The sequence below is a fragment of the Catharus ustulatus genome, chromosome 3 (assembly GCF_009819885.2).
Source record: "Catharus ustulatus isolate bCatUst1 chromosome 3, bCatUst1.pri.v2, whole genome shotgun sequence".
Taxonomy (NCBI): domain Eukaryota; kingdom Metazoa; phylum Chordata; class Aves; order Passeriformes; family Turdidae; genus Catharus; species Catharus ustulatus.
Genome location: NC_046223.1, coordinates 50,180,253 through 50,193,839, shown reverse-complemented (window position 1 = coordinate 50,193,839; position 13,587 = coordinate 50,180,253). Strand labels below are relative to the sequence as shown.

General features: G+C 38.5%; 1 protein-coding gene across 4 annotated transcripts in view; it reads left to right on the top strand.

Moving 5' to 3' along the window:
- The window catches only part of ADGB (androglobin), a 107,352-nt gene that overhangs the window by 27,022 nt on the left and 66,743 nt on the right, over positions 1–13,587 (top strand). For all 4 annotated transcript variants that reach the window (XM_033055513.2, XM_033055512.2, XM_033055511.2 and 1 more), the window contains exons 6-8: positions 1,964–2,103; positions 3,360–3,446; positions 4,930–5,141. In XM_033055513.2, the coding sequence (XP_032911404.1) occupies positions 1,964–2,103; positions 3,360–3,446; positions 4,930–5,141 (439 nt within the window). The remainder of the gene's footprint in view (positions 1–1,963; positions 2,104–3,359; positions 3,447–4,929; positions 5,142–13,587) is intronic.

Sequence of the window (13,587 nt, the reverse complement as noted above, 5' to 3'; positions counted from 1 at the left end):
AAATGTCACAGCATGCTATGACCTATAACTAACCGTATTAAACTTCCAGTTGCTCAAAGTAGAAAATATTTTTGAGACAGTTGGAAACAAAAACTTTAAAGTGGCACCCCTGTAAGGGAAACACTGGATTTACATGCCTGTACTTTCCTCATCCCTTACTACTGCCTCCACATGTGGAATAACTTCTATTCATAAAGAAATGAATTGTAGGAGTTTGAGAAGGCATAAATTATGTTGTCCAAATTCCTCAGCAGAGGACATTGTTATGTGTTTGAATTTAATACTACAGATATTATGTGGTCATGTGGTAAAAGACTACATTTTAAAGCATATCCAAGAGACTAGTGTGCTTCATTTTCTTTGTCACTTTGTCACACTTATTTGTCTTATATTTTGGTTTGGGCATGTGTGTTTATTCATTTTTCTTCCTCTGGGTATACAGCTGTACTTTACAGAAAGAAAAATAGGCAAAAACGAGGGTCACATGTTGAAAGTTTAAAGGAAATGTACAAGAAAGGAAAAAAATATTGGAAGAGAGATAGAGGAGAAAGATTTCATAGGAAGAAAGTAGAAAATGAAATTTAAAATAGGGAAAAGGTAGAAGAATAACGAATTGATTTCACTAATATTTTGCATTGAGTCCTGAAGACATTGTTTTGCACATCCTCAAACCTGTGGATAACTTTTTTCACATAATTGGCACAATATGTAAATTCTACTCCACATTCTACTTTCAACTTTTATTCCTGAGTTTTATTGAATTTGTTTCTGTAGTTATTTTTCCTCACATTTTTCACTCCATAGACCTGCCCCACTCTTCTAAAAAATTCTTTGGTGTCTTTTCCTTTACTTATCGACTTGTACTGTTCTCCCTAGTAAACTTCAGCAATTATTGGAAGAGATGAATATGGATCATATCACTGACTAGATTTTTTTCAAACTAGGGAGGTTCAAATATTTTTTGGGATTGTCACAAAATAGTTCTTATCATTAAAAATATTAGATTTTTATGCCTTTTGAATATCTTTGCCCTCTGGCCTAAATTTGCTGTCTCCTTAGACCTATGGAATTCATAGAATTAATCGGCTGTCATATCAGCTTGAGCCTATAGTTTAGTTGCAAGCAGAGAACACTAATTTTGCATATTATCTCTGGTAACACAGGGTGAACACTTTAGTAATTTGATCATTCTTCATCATTGTGTGGGTGAATTAATAGAAGTACTTGCTATTGGCCCATCTATTTTCTATTGTATCTTCATCACTAGGAGACAGACTTTTATTTGGAGAATGGTAGACAAGATTATTTTGTGGAATACTAGCTCAGTTTAGTAATGAGGTATCTGGTACTAGAGATATCAGTACAGTACTTTGTCTTACCTGTTTGTTTCTTATCCTGGAAACACAGAGTATATATTTTTTTTTTTTTAAATTTCATCATTTTGTGTTGTTTAGTATAGTGTTTTATAAAATACTATTGTAATGCTTAACAGGAGACGAACTGCAGTCAACATCCCCAGGTAGTTTCTGGGAAGCAAGGAGGACTGCTTATATCAAGTATTTTCCAGACTGAGACCTAAAGAAGCATTTAAAAAGCTAGTATCTTAGTTAAGCCTTTTTGAAATCATTACTGTTTCTCAGGCATCTGTCATGGCAGCTGAAGAAACAGCAATGAACTTATGCTCATGATGTACTACACATATGAGATGAAATATATTTGGAAATAGCAGCAATTAGATTAATCTCTGAAACAAATAAGTTAGAGCAGTAATAAAATGCTATGAATGCTGTTTCCATGCTTTTCATATATTATGTGAGAACTTCTTTTAAACCCATCTGTGATATAAATCAAGTTACAGTAGCATTGAGTTCTTGGAAAAGCATTTAAAATTCTCTTACATACTCTTCACTTGTCAACCCACAATAATTCTTCTTTCTGCTTTCCTCCTGTTCCCCTGTCATAGGGGTGTTGGAGAAAGATCATTGTGGATGACACTATGCCTTTCAATGAAGAGGAGAATTTGTTATTACCAGCTACAACTTGCCAAAAAGAACTTTGGCCAATGTTGCTGTCCAAAGCTATCATTAAGTTAGCAAATACTAGGTATGTTTTGTCATCTCACTTTTGGTATGTTTTGTGAAGTCATTTGGTAATAGCAAAAAGTTTATTTAGTATACATAGGAAATAGTTTTGTTAATTTTTCATAATGGTAATACACTTTCAAAAACTGACACCGTAAATCAGTAAAACGAAATACTCTATAGCTACAGGAGGTGCAGGATTTTCTTTTTAGATGTGTTTGTAAATTTATTCACAGAAAACTTACAAAGAAACTGGAGTACTCTCATTATTTGCTTAATTGGTTTGACATTATTCCTGAAAACTGCACATGTGGCTTTCTGCCAAACGGAAGTACCTGTAAACTTTTAATGAAATTGTTATTGTCAGCCTTGACCAGTATTGAAATACAATACAATACTAAATATACGAATAATACGATACAATATTGAATTGAAATTCAATACAATACTCAACCAATATTAAAAGTAGAGTTTTGTGAGCTGCTTTTGATACCTTTGCTACAGCTGGGCTGATGTGTACAGTAATCTACTTCCCTAGAACCGACTGGAAAAGTAGAAGGTGGCTTATGATGTGGTGATTGGCAATCGTGGCAATGAGCAATGAACACCAGGAGTTTAAATGAATAAGCTCAAGAAAATAATTCAAAAGGCACATCTGGGTAGTGATGATTCCCTGATCTCATCATATGAAGTTATGTTTGTCAGAAGAGTCATCTAAAAAATGTTTACACAGGCTAAGGAGTTGCCTAGAGCTGCCTGTTAGCAAACTCTGTTTGCAGGAATGTGATTGAAACACCGCATTTCTCCAGAGCAAAGTGGTTAGCCATACAAGTGCTGGCATCTTTGGCCTTGGTCCTCTCAGGAAACCTCTCCAGGGAGCAGCAGAGTGCCATTTTGAAAGAGTGAACTTTGCTAGAGTGGAAGTAGAACCAGCTTGTTTAGAATAACCTGGGAGTTAGAGAAACTGCTTAGGAAATGGAAGTTGTAGAATCATAACGCTGTTTTAGCGCAAGAGATTTTAAACCCACATCTCCAACCCTGCAACTGTGTGCAAGTATACATGGAATGCTTGTTAACAAAGTTGAAAACAATGCCATTGTACCAGAGGGAGCATTAAAATAATGGACCTGATGCAAAGGCATTGAGTTTGTTGGGGAGTGACTTGTTTTTCATTCTATTCTGTGTATGGTCTTATTCCTGTAGGACAGCAATGTAGACTACAGAGTTTAATGTAGTTTGTTACATTATAATTGTAAAATGTCTGCTTTTGTCTTACAGTATACATGAAACGGGAAGAAGAGAGATGGAGGAATTTACAGTTCTACAAACACTGACTGGATGGATACCAGAAGTTATTCCTCTTCAGTAAATTCTTTTATTAAACAATTTATGTGTTAGTTGTTGGGTATTTAATTCTATAAGGAATTATGAAAAATAAAGCTGAGCCCTAAAAGTCCTTCACCATCAATTTTGGAAAGTGAATGGTTTATAGTTCAGGCACTTGGGAAATGTACCTTTGAGAAACGCAATTTTATTGTGTTTTCCTTTGTAAGTTCTAAAGCCATTTGTCATACTGATGCCTATTCTTTATAAAATTAAACAGCGTGATGAGAACAAGGTTAAAGAAATGTTTTTTAGTATGCAGTTAAAAAATGTCTGCTGATAATAATTTTATATCTGAATATACCATAGAAAATATGTCATTAATTTGGAAGTAATCAATGTCAACTAGTATGGTGTTTCCACCCTTTAATTTGTAACAGTTGGCAGACTTTTAGTTTCAACCAAAAATAGTGTTTCCTACCTGAAATAAAATTTTTACTTGTTTCCTATGTGTTTTGTTTTCATTTTGTATTTTTTAAAGAAAGATATTCTAACTTTTCAGCTTGACATTCTTTTTACTAAATGAATTACCTGGATACTGATACTGAATATCAATAACCAATTACCAATTTTGCCTTTTGATATGTACTTTCAAAAGAATATATAGATAACAGATAGCTATGGTTTATATATAATTTGCTTAGATATAATTGTTTATTTATAACTGTGTTCCACTACTAAATAATTTCAGTCAAAGAATATTTTATTCCATTTTTCAGTACTTTTTGTGTCTCAAACTATGCTTGCAATTTAAGTTTTTGATACATGTGTTCCCTATAGTAGTATGTAGTACATGTAATTAAAAATCTAAGTAGCCTAAATTTTATTACTTTCTACAGATAGTTTTACAACTTTCAACAGGAAAAACAGTGTTCACTTATTACAGATATATTATATAATGGAACATGAAAATGTGAATACTACAGTCTTTGGAATAGTAGTATTTTACAATCACTTATTTTACTGTTTAAAAACAGTTGCATTCAGTTAGTTTGCATGAAACTCATTAATGATCCTATTTGAGATTAGTTCTGGAATCACTGAGTTTCTGTGGAAAACCAACATGACTGCAACTGTTATGTCATATGAAAAACTTTCCAGTTTAAAAGTACATTTGAGAAGCCTTTTAATATACAGACCTAGAATCACAGTATTATATGGTGGACTTTTGAAGTGATCTGCAAGTTTCTCTGCCACAACTTCTATCTGTTAAAAATCTTGGGAAAGGATGCTTTGTTTGCATGCATCTCTAACCACCACCTCTTTTTTTATGGGTCTTTCCATAAGCTGTCTCAACAAATATTCTGGTGCAGAGTGTGTTCTATCTACTAAAATAACCCAGTAGGATTTTTTTAGAGTTGGTCTGTCAGTTGTGATATAGTGCTGTCTTAATGGAAATCACACTTTCACCTCTTATTGGAAACATCACTACCACTGACATACACACTTCTGCTTTCTCTTAAAGGCCTGAATACTTGGACAAAGTTTGGAGCTTTTTGAAGGAGATTGTGCCAGAATTCAAGCTGCCAGAGAAGAAGGCTCCAGAAGTTGAGATTGTTGAGGATGACACAAAACCTGAAGAGACCAAAGACTCAGAGTTAAAAAATGGAGTTTCATCTATGAGTAAGCCATCAGATGGAACTGAGAAGGCAGAGTCAGGCAATAAAGTTGGCAAAGGTCTGTAATTTTATGTAGTCTAGTCTTTGTACGCCAAGCATAAATAAGGTTAACATAATCTGTTTCAAATAAGCATGTTTTGCATATATTGCCACATACAACTTTTTGGGTTTGTTGTTTCACTGAACATGTTGCAATGATGTATTTTAAAAATATTTTTGTTTTAGCTATAGATCTCATTAGAAGCACTACTAGTCTGTTATTTTATAAAAATAGCTTCACTTTATGGCAGAGATTTTTTCAACTTCATGTCACAGCCATTTCTCTGAAGTCTGGTTTGTTGCAGAGTGATGCCAATCAGAAGTTATAGTTTCTCCAAAGGCAACACTGCTCTGACCATCAATTAATTATACATTTCATAATGGGTGTTTTAAAGTGTGATTGCATACAGAATTATAACAAATATATTCTAATATCTATCTGCATTTTTATTTATTGCAACTTCTCTTTTATGCTACTATGTATAGACTATAGTTTTCTTCAAGAGTTGCTAATCCTATTTACATTTAAATGAAAAAAATTAGATTTAGAAATTTGCCCGTTCCAGTATATTATTCTTCATTATTCTTGAGACTGAGTTTTTAGTTGCTGTTTTTAAATTGAAGGTATAGGTGCAATTTTACAACACTTCTCATGTCTTTGGAGAGTTCAAATCATAGGCTAAAATTTCTATTTCTTCCTAGATTTTTGGAAAAAAGCTTTGACTTCCTCGCTTTGAATCCCAAATACTACATCCCAATGTCAAAAGTGTTATAAAAGTCTTAGAAGTTACCTGGCTGAGGTAGTGTTCTCTGTTCTCAGGAAATCCTGCTATCCCAGCCATCAGTGTGGTAGATATTTCAGAGTTTGGAATGGACATGTCACTGGGAACAGCACTGTTGTTCATTCAACAGGGTGCTGTAATTTTTTCCCCTGAAAACTAAGTAAATTTAATCCTGTCAAAGACTTAAAAATTCTATTAGTAATTGAAATAGTTAAGAATCAAGGAACCTTTGGATCGTAATCTCCAACTCTGAGGCTAAAAGCTGTGTTCAGATGTTCTGTTGATGTTTTGGATTAATGTTGGATGACTCAAAGCCATCCATATCACCATGAGATGTAAAGACCCGGGAATCCTGGTGGACAACAAGCTGTCCCTGAGTCAGCAGTGTGCCCTGGGGGTTGATTATGTCTTGGGATACATTAGGAAAAACATTGCCATCGGGTTAAGGGAGTTGATCCTGCCCCTTTACTCATTCTGCGTCTGGAATGCTGTGTCCAGTTCTGGGCTCTTCAGCACATTAAAGACTTGGAGCTCTTGAGTGAGTGCAGCAGAAAGGGCACTGAAGATGACTGGGAGACTGGAGCATCTCTTGTAAGGAAAGTCTGAGGAAACTCGACCTGTTCAGCTTTGAGAAGAGACAGCTCAGAGGGGACCTCATCAATATGTATAAGTATCTAAAAGGTGGATTCCAAGAAGACAAAACCAGGCTCTACTCCATGGTGCTGAGCAATAGGAAAAGAGGCAATGGGCTGATGCTGGTGTACAGGAAGCACCATCTGAACATAAGGAAGAACTTTACTATGTGAGTGACCGAGCAGTGGAAGACATTGCCCAAAAAGGTTGTAGATTCTGCCTCACTGGGAATGGCCTTAAACTGGAGATATTCAAGAACTGTGTGGATGCAATCCTGTCCCATGTGCTCTAGTATGATCCTGGTGGAGCAGGGAGGTTATACCAGGTGGCCCATCATGGTCCCTTTCAATCTGAACCATTCAGTGATTCTGTGAAGCTGTGTTGTGCAGTTGACACAAAAGAAGGAAGGAATGCTATCCTTCAAATAGGACGAATTTGAGGATTGGACACATCTTTTGAGAATCTAATGAGGTTCAGAAAGGCCAGGTGCAAGGTACTGCACCTGGATTGAGACAGTATGAGGCATGAGTTCGGACTGGAAGAAGAACTGTGAACAGCCCTGTGGAGAAGGACAAAGGGGATCTGGTGGATGAGAGGCAGTACATGAGCCAACAGTGTGTGCTCACAGCCCAGGAAGGTAATTGTATCCTAGGCTGCATCCAAAGCAGTGTGGCCAGCAGGATGAGGAAGGTGAGTCTCCCCTACTCTTGTGAGATCCCAACCTGGAGTGCAGCATCCAGCTCTGGGGGTCCCAGCGCAAGAAAGACATTGGTCCTGTTGGAACAAGTTCAGAGGAGGGCCACTGAAATGATCAGAGAGATGGAGAACCTTTCCTATTAAGGCAGTCAGAGCTGGGATTGTTCACCTTATAGAAGAGAAGGCTTCAGGGAAACCTCAGAGCACCTTCCTGTACCTAAAAAGGGGGCCTACCAGAGAGCTGAAGGCTTTTACAAGGGCATGTAGCAATAGAACAAAGGTGAATGGCTTTAAACTCACAGAGGGCAGGTATAGGTTGAATATTAGAAGGAAATTCTTTCTGAGGATAGTGAACTCCTGACACAGGTTCTCCAAAGAAGTCCTGGTTACCCGATCCCTGAAAGTGGTCAAGGCCAGGATGGGACTTTGAGCAGCCTGCTCTAATGGAAGGTGTCCCTGCCTACGGCAGGGAGTTTGGCTGGAGCTAGATGATCTTTAAAGTCCTTTCCAACCCAAACCATTCCATGATTCTATGAAATGAAATTTTTTTTTTTTTTTGCGCTTAAGAAGTCTTCTTCTGTAGTCTAAGTTTTAAGGCTTAGAGGAATTTGGACTGTGGGAGACTTTCTACTTCCGTGTCCATTGGGAATCTATGCATCGTATATGTGAATGTTTTTTTGTAATTACTGATGTATGAGAGCAAAGATATGAAGTATTTGGCACAGTGCCAGAAATACAATGATTTTTTACATAGTAGTAAGGACATAAAAGTTGTGCAATAACTAAAAGATGGGACCGAAGCCTTCCTGGCTCCTTCTCAGTAAATCTTCATTTACATCTTAAGGACTAATTTTTATTTTTATTTAATTAATTTTTTATTGTACCTCAACTCTTGACTTCAAAGAGTTTTAGTTGATTGTTTTTAAAATTTATCTAAAATCTTATTAAAGCATTTGCACTTTATGACTTTTGATGACTGAGAGTTTTTACCTGAGAAAAAAAATTAATCTTTATTTTGCTTATTAGAAAAAGCAGAGCAGAAAAAAGTAGGAAAGAAAAAGAAAGGAGGAGAGAAAGAAAAAAGCAAGGTAGCACTTCAGTCTCCAGAAAAGTTGGCAAAAGCCCAAGGCCTTCAGGACTTAACTGAAAGTAAGTCCTATTGTTTCAAAGCTAAAAATACAGACAAGGAGTTATATGTAGAGCAAAAGGGTTTGCTTTAATCTGGTTTTGAACTTAACTGGGGTGAGGTTATATTTACTTTATTTACTTCATTTAAATTGTTATTTATAGCTCACATTACACATTGAAATCATTCTAACCTAATCTACAACCTAGATTAAGAATAATATATTGCAGTACTTTGTTTTTAGTGGCAAACTGTCTTATAGTTCTGTGTTTAAAAAAAACCAATCCTTCCTCTTTTGTAATTTATTTATTCAATATCCACTTTATACACAAAATTGCAATTGGAAAAAGCAGGAATGCTTCTTTGTCAAAAGCCAGGGCAGCTAGGGCAGAGGGGGCAGAAACGTTTGTTAGAATTCACTCCATTATATAAATCCTAAATTTTTTAATCTTTGTCCACGAAATACATAGTGTTGAATTTAATTCCTGTATTGATATATTCATAAGAGCATAAAAATTAAGTACAGTAATTTCACGAATACAAGCCGCACCAATTTGACCAAAATTTTGGTGGAAACCCGGAAGTGCGGCCAATATTCCGGGGCGGCTAATACATTAACAAAATTCTAAAAGCTGCCAACACGGAAGTGAGAGCCCGCGGCAGCCCCAAGCCAAGCTGGAGCCCGGCCGGCCCCGGCAGAGGTGGGAAAGCCTGGCAGAGGCGGGGCCAGCAGTGTGGGGGGCGGGCGGCAGAGCCTGAGCCAGCAGGGCGGGGCAGGGGGGCGGCAGAGCCCGGGCCAGCAGGGCGGGGGAGCCCGGGAGAACTGGGGCTAGCAGTGCAGGGGAGCATGGCAGAAGCAGGAAGGCCGGCGGGTGGGGCTGCCTGGCAGCGGGGGAAGCCCAGCAGAATCGGGGCCAGCAGCGTGGGGGAGCCCGGCGGTGCGGGGGCCTGCAGTGCCGGCCAGGGCGAGCAAACGCGGCGGCGGTGCAGACGGGAGGGGGCGGCCGGCGAGCCTGGCGGCAACGGCAGCCCTGCCGGCAGGGCTAGCAAATGCGGCGCGGGGCGGGCGGCGAGCCCGGCGGCGGCGGCGGCGGCGGCGGCAGCCCTGCCAGCAGGGCTAGCAAACGCGGCGCAGGGCGGCCGGCGAACCCGGTAGCGGCAGCCCTGCCAGCCGGGCGAGCGAACGCGGCGCGGGGCGGTGCTGACGGGAGAGGGGGGCCAGTGAGCCCGGCGGCGGCAGCACCACCCGGCCGGCCCCGCCGAGCCGTGGCGCTGAGCTGGGCCACCCGGCCCCGTCGGCAACCATGAGCGGGCCGAGCCTGCCTGGCCCCGCCCCGAGCCAGTAAAGCCCGCTATGCCGCGATCCTGTTACTAATTGGCCAATTTGTGAAAGCTGCGCACGGATTCTCGCTACGAACGAAAGTGCGGCTAATATTCGGGGTGCGGCTTATCTATTGACAAAGACAGCAACATTGTCGAGGCACCGGAAGTGCGGCTTATAATCCGTGCGGCTTGTATTCGTGAAACTACTGTAAGTTCTTGCTTTGTGCATTTATATTTGATGTTAAAAAAACCTCAAGAAAATGCATTTTAAACAAACCACTAGTAAATACTAAACAGCTAAACAATCAACTAAAATATTTCAAATTTATTAGCATAAGGTATAGAAGATGTTCACAAATGCACAATAAGCTCATATGCCCTTGGCTTTGCATATGTTTGGACACATGTGGCATTTCCATGTGACTAGCAGCAAAAAACAGTTATTAACGGGAATAATTTGCAGCTGCAAATCAGTAGGTGAGAATAGGTAGAACATTTTCCTAACGGAAATAATTTCAAAGTAAAAAAGAATTTTACTACATAAATAGTATCCCTGCTTCTTGATTTGAATCCTGATTAAAGTTAGTGATTTAAATAATTTTAAACTATAGCAAGCCAAGATTGTGGTTTGTCATCATCAAATATATTTATTTAAATTCCTACCTTACATACCTCTAAATGAGTTAAACAGCAGTAAATTTTAGAATATACTGCAGGAATGTAGTTTGCTTTAGTGTAGCAGGTGTGGAATAGGAAATGGGATGTTTCATGTGAATATAAGTAATGTGACTAACTAGTACTCAAGCATGTCATGGAGAAAAGAAAGCAAAAGGGAAGCAAAAGCATCCTAGATATATATTCTAGAAATTGTGCAAAATAAGTGAAAGTGCATAAAAAAGAGGCAGTGCTTTCATATGAAAAATGACATATTTAGATTTTTATTTTGCTACTTAAAACACAATTTATACTTTACTTCTGAAAATCAGTTAGTGTCCTGTGAAGAGGTTGTGTAGAAAAATTATTAATTCAGGGCTCAAGTACACTGATCAGAGAACTTTTATCCTAAGTTTGAACTAGAAAACACTTCTGGAGAGAAGTAAGAGGTAGGTATCTCTATACTAACAGAGAAAATTTATGATTATTAGACTGTAAGGGGAAAAGAAAGGAATTGCAGTTTGAAATAACGCTGAATTATGATGCACCTTTGTTGTGAGAGTGTAGCCAAAAGAGGGATATCTTGCAGACTTTATGAGTCACATGGTCTGCAGAGTGGCCCACGACAAGGCAGTAGTTGTAAAAAGTTCCCAAATTGTTCTGGTGGAATTTTGTAGTAGTGACTTTACTTAATGCAACAACTTTATTTCTTTTCCTTTTTTTTAAATTTTAAGTGGTTTGAAAAGTGTTTTGTTCCCAGCATGATGAAAATGTTTTTTTACCTACTACAACCTTTCCCTCTACTTGTTCACTCTTGACTTCAAGGAAATTTTTCTTCTTTGCAATATGGACTATTGCTAAAGAGATATTTAACTACTCCAAATATTTATATTTGAGTAATAAAATGGCAAAAGCTTCTGTATCCATTGTATTGTAGATTCATGAGCTTATTATTCATGACATGTTAAAGTACCAGTTATTTCTAAATACTTGGAGACTTCTCTTACAGGCTTTTGATTTTATGAGGGCTATAATGTTGTGGTGAGTTGATGCAGTCTGGCAGCTAAGCTGCCACCCATCCACCTGCTCACTCCCTACAGTGGGATGGGGCAGAGAATGACGACTGAACCCTTTGCCTAGCCCCTGTGTTCTTGCTGGGGTAGTGGAATGAGAAACAGAAGATATATTGGTGTGTGAGCTTGGCTCAGCAGTCACTGATGTACTGGTGCGTTACCCCCCCAGTGTTTTGGTTCACATCTCTAAAACAGCAACACAGGGGCTGCCCTGACGAAAGCTCAATCCCAGCTGGATCCAATACAAACATATACAGTTCTGAACCGCTTGCACTGTCAGACCAAAGCCTGTTGCACCCCACAAATGCGGTATGAGTTGCAGAATCATTGAAGTACTGAACTTGTTTCTCTATTCATCCAGTTGTGTGGATCCAGCTGAATAACAAGCCCTTGACAACCAACTCTTTGGTCCTTTGGCTCATCAGTCAGCCAGTGTTTGGGAAGTTTTGGCAGGCAATATATTTCTACTGACCCATTGTAGCACACAAATCTGTACTTTTCCACTCAGCAGCTTTTTCTTCTGGTAACAAGCCTCTCCTACTTAAGGTATCCCACTGTTTTATGGGCAGTTTTTACAATGAAATGATATGAGATGAAGTGTTGTGAGGTGAGGGACTGAAGTGGTGCAGGGTCCCAAGGCAGGTGCAAAGGAAGCTGCCCTACTGTAAAAAGTAGGTTTTTTTAAGCACTCAGACCTTTATCAGTTACATACTTTTAAATCATGACAAATATAATTCAACCAACCACCATACACCACAATGTGAGCACGCGATGGTTACATAACTTGTTTTTCTACCTGTAAATCAGCTGAGTTACTTTCACACAGTCCTTTCCTGCTTAGCCAAAGTAGCATGCCTGAGCCATGATTTTGCAAGGTTTTACCTATAATGCAACAAGGTACTAAATCACCTTGTTCCTATAAAGAATCACCACTTTTTTTTTTTTTTTTTTAAGGGAACAGTATTCCATTTGAAAGGGCACTAGCTAGAAATTTGAGAGTTTGTTCTACAAATTAATCATGTATTTTGATAATCTCATTGTGACTTGATACAAATTCTGTAATTACAGATAATGTTTTCTATATCATAGAAGTGTTGAGATTATTAATATACTTAGAAGCTTTTTGAAATCAAATAAGTAGAGTTGCAATCATCAGAGTCAATGAGATAAATATTGCACAACTGTAACATTCTTATAGTTTTTCTTTTACCTATTCAAAAGTTTTAATTTACAAGGTGGATTGAAACTTATTGGTTTTGTTTTTCAACAATATATCATCATTCTATGATATTTATGTCAATTCTGAAGAGCACACAGGGTATTTTTCTGGAAACTAAAAAATACGTTCCACTATGCAAAGCTAATCCATACCTATCACAACCAGCAGAAGTTAACATCTGAGCTGCACACTTGATGATCAGGATATTGAAAACCAACTATGTTTTCATAGAAGGGAAAGGAAGGGTCCTTTAAAGATCATCTAGTTCCAACCCTTTGCTGTGGGCAGGGACATCTTCCAATAGGGGGTATTTCTCACAGCTTCCCCTCCCCCCCGCCCCATTCAACCTGACCTGGAACACATCCAGGGTGGGGCATCCTCTACTTCTCTGAGCAACCTATTCCGGTGCTTCAACATCTTCACAGTAATGAATTTTCCTTTTGCATCTAAGGCAGCCCTCTGAAAGAGGGATCAGTTAAAACAATTTCCTCTTGTTCTATCACTCCACAGCCTGAAGAATCTCTCCATCTTTCTTGTAAGCTCCTCTTTAGATACTGGAAAGGATACTCTAAGATCTCCCTGGAGCCTTCTCCAATCCAGGCTGGACAACAAACTTTTTCAGCCCTTCTTCATAGGAGAGGTTCTCCTGCCCTCAGATCACCTTTGTGGTCTTCATCTGGCATCATTACTCCTTGGAAAGTTAAAATACACCATCATCTCTTGTTTAATAGATAAATATTCAAAAGAAACATTAAGAGTGAGCAAATTCTTTGCCAGTCATATGCAAAACACATGATAAACAAAAACAGCTATGATCTATTAAAACCAGCACTTTTAATTCCTGACCTTTCTTTTAAAGTGATTGAATATGTATTTTATATGGATCAATTCAAATCTTACTTTCACTTCTCAAAGGGAATGAAGCATTTGTTCAGGTTGTTTAGTATTCATTTTCTGTA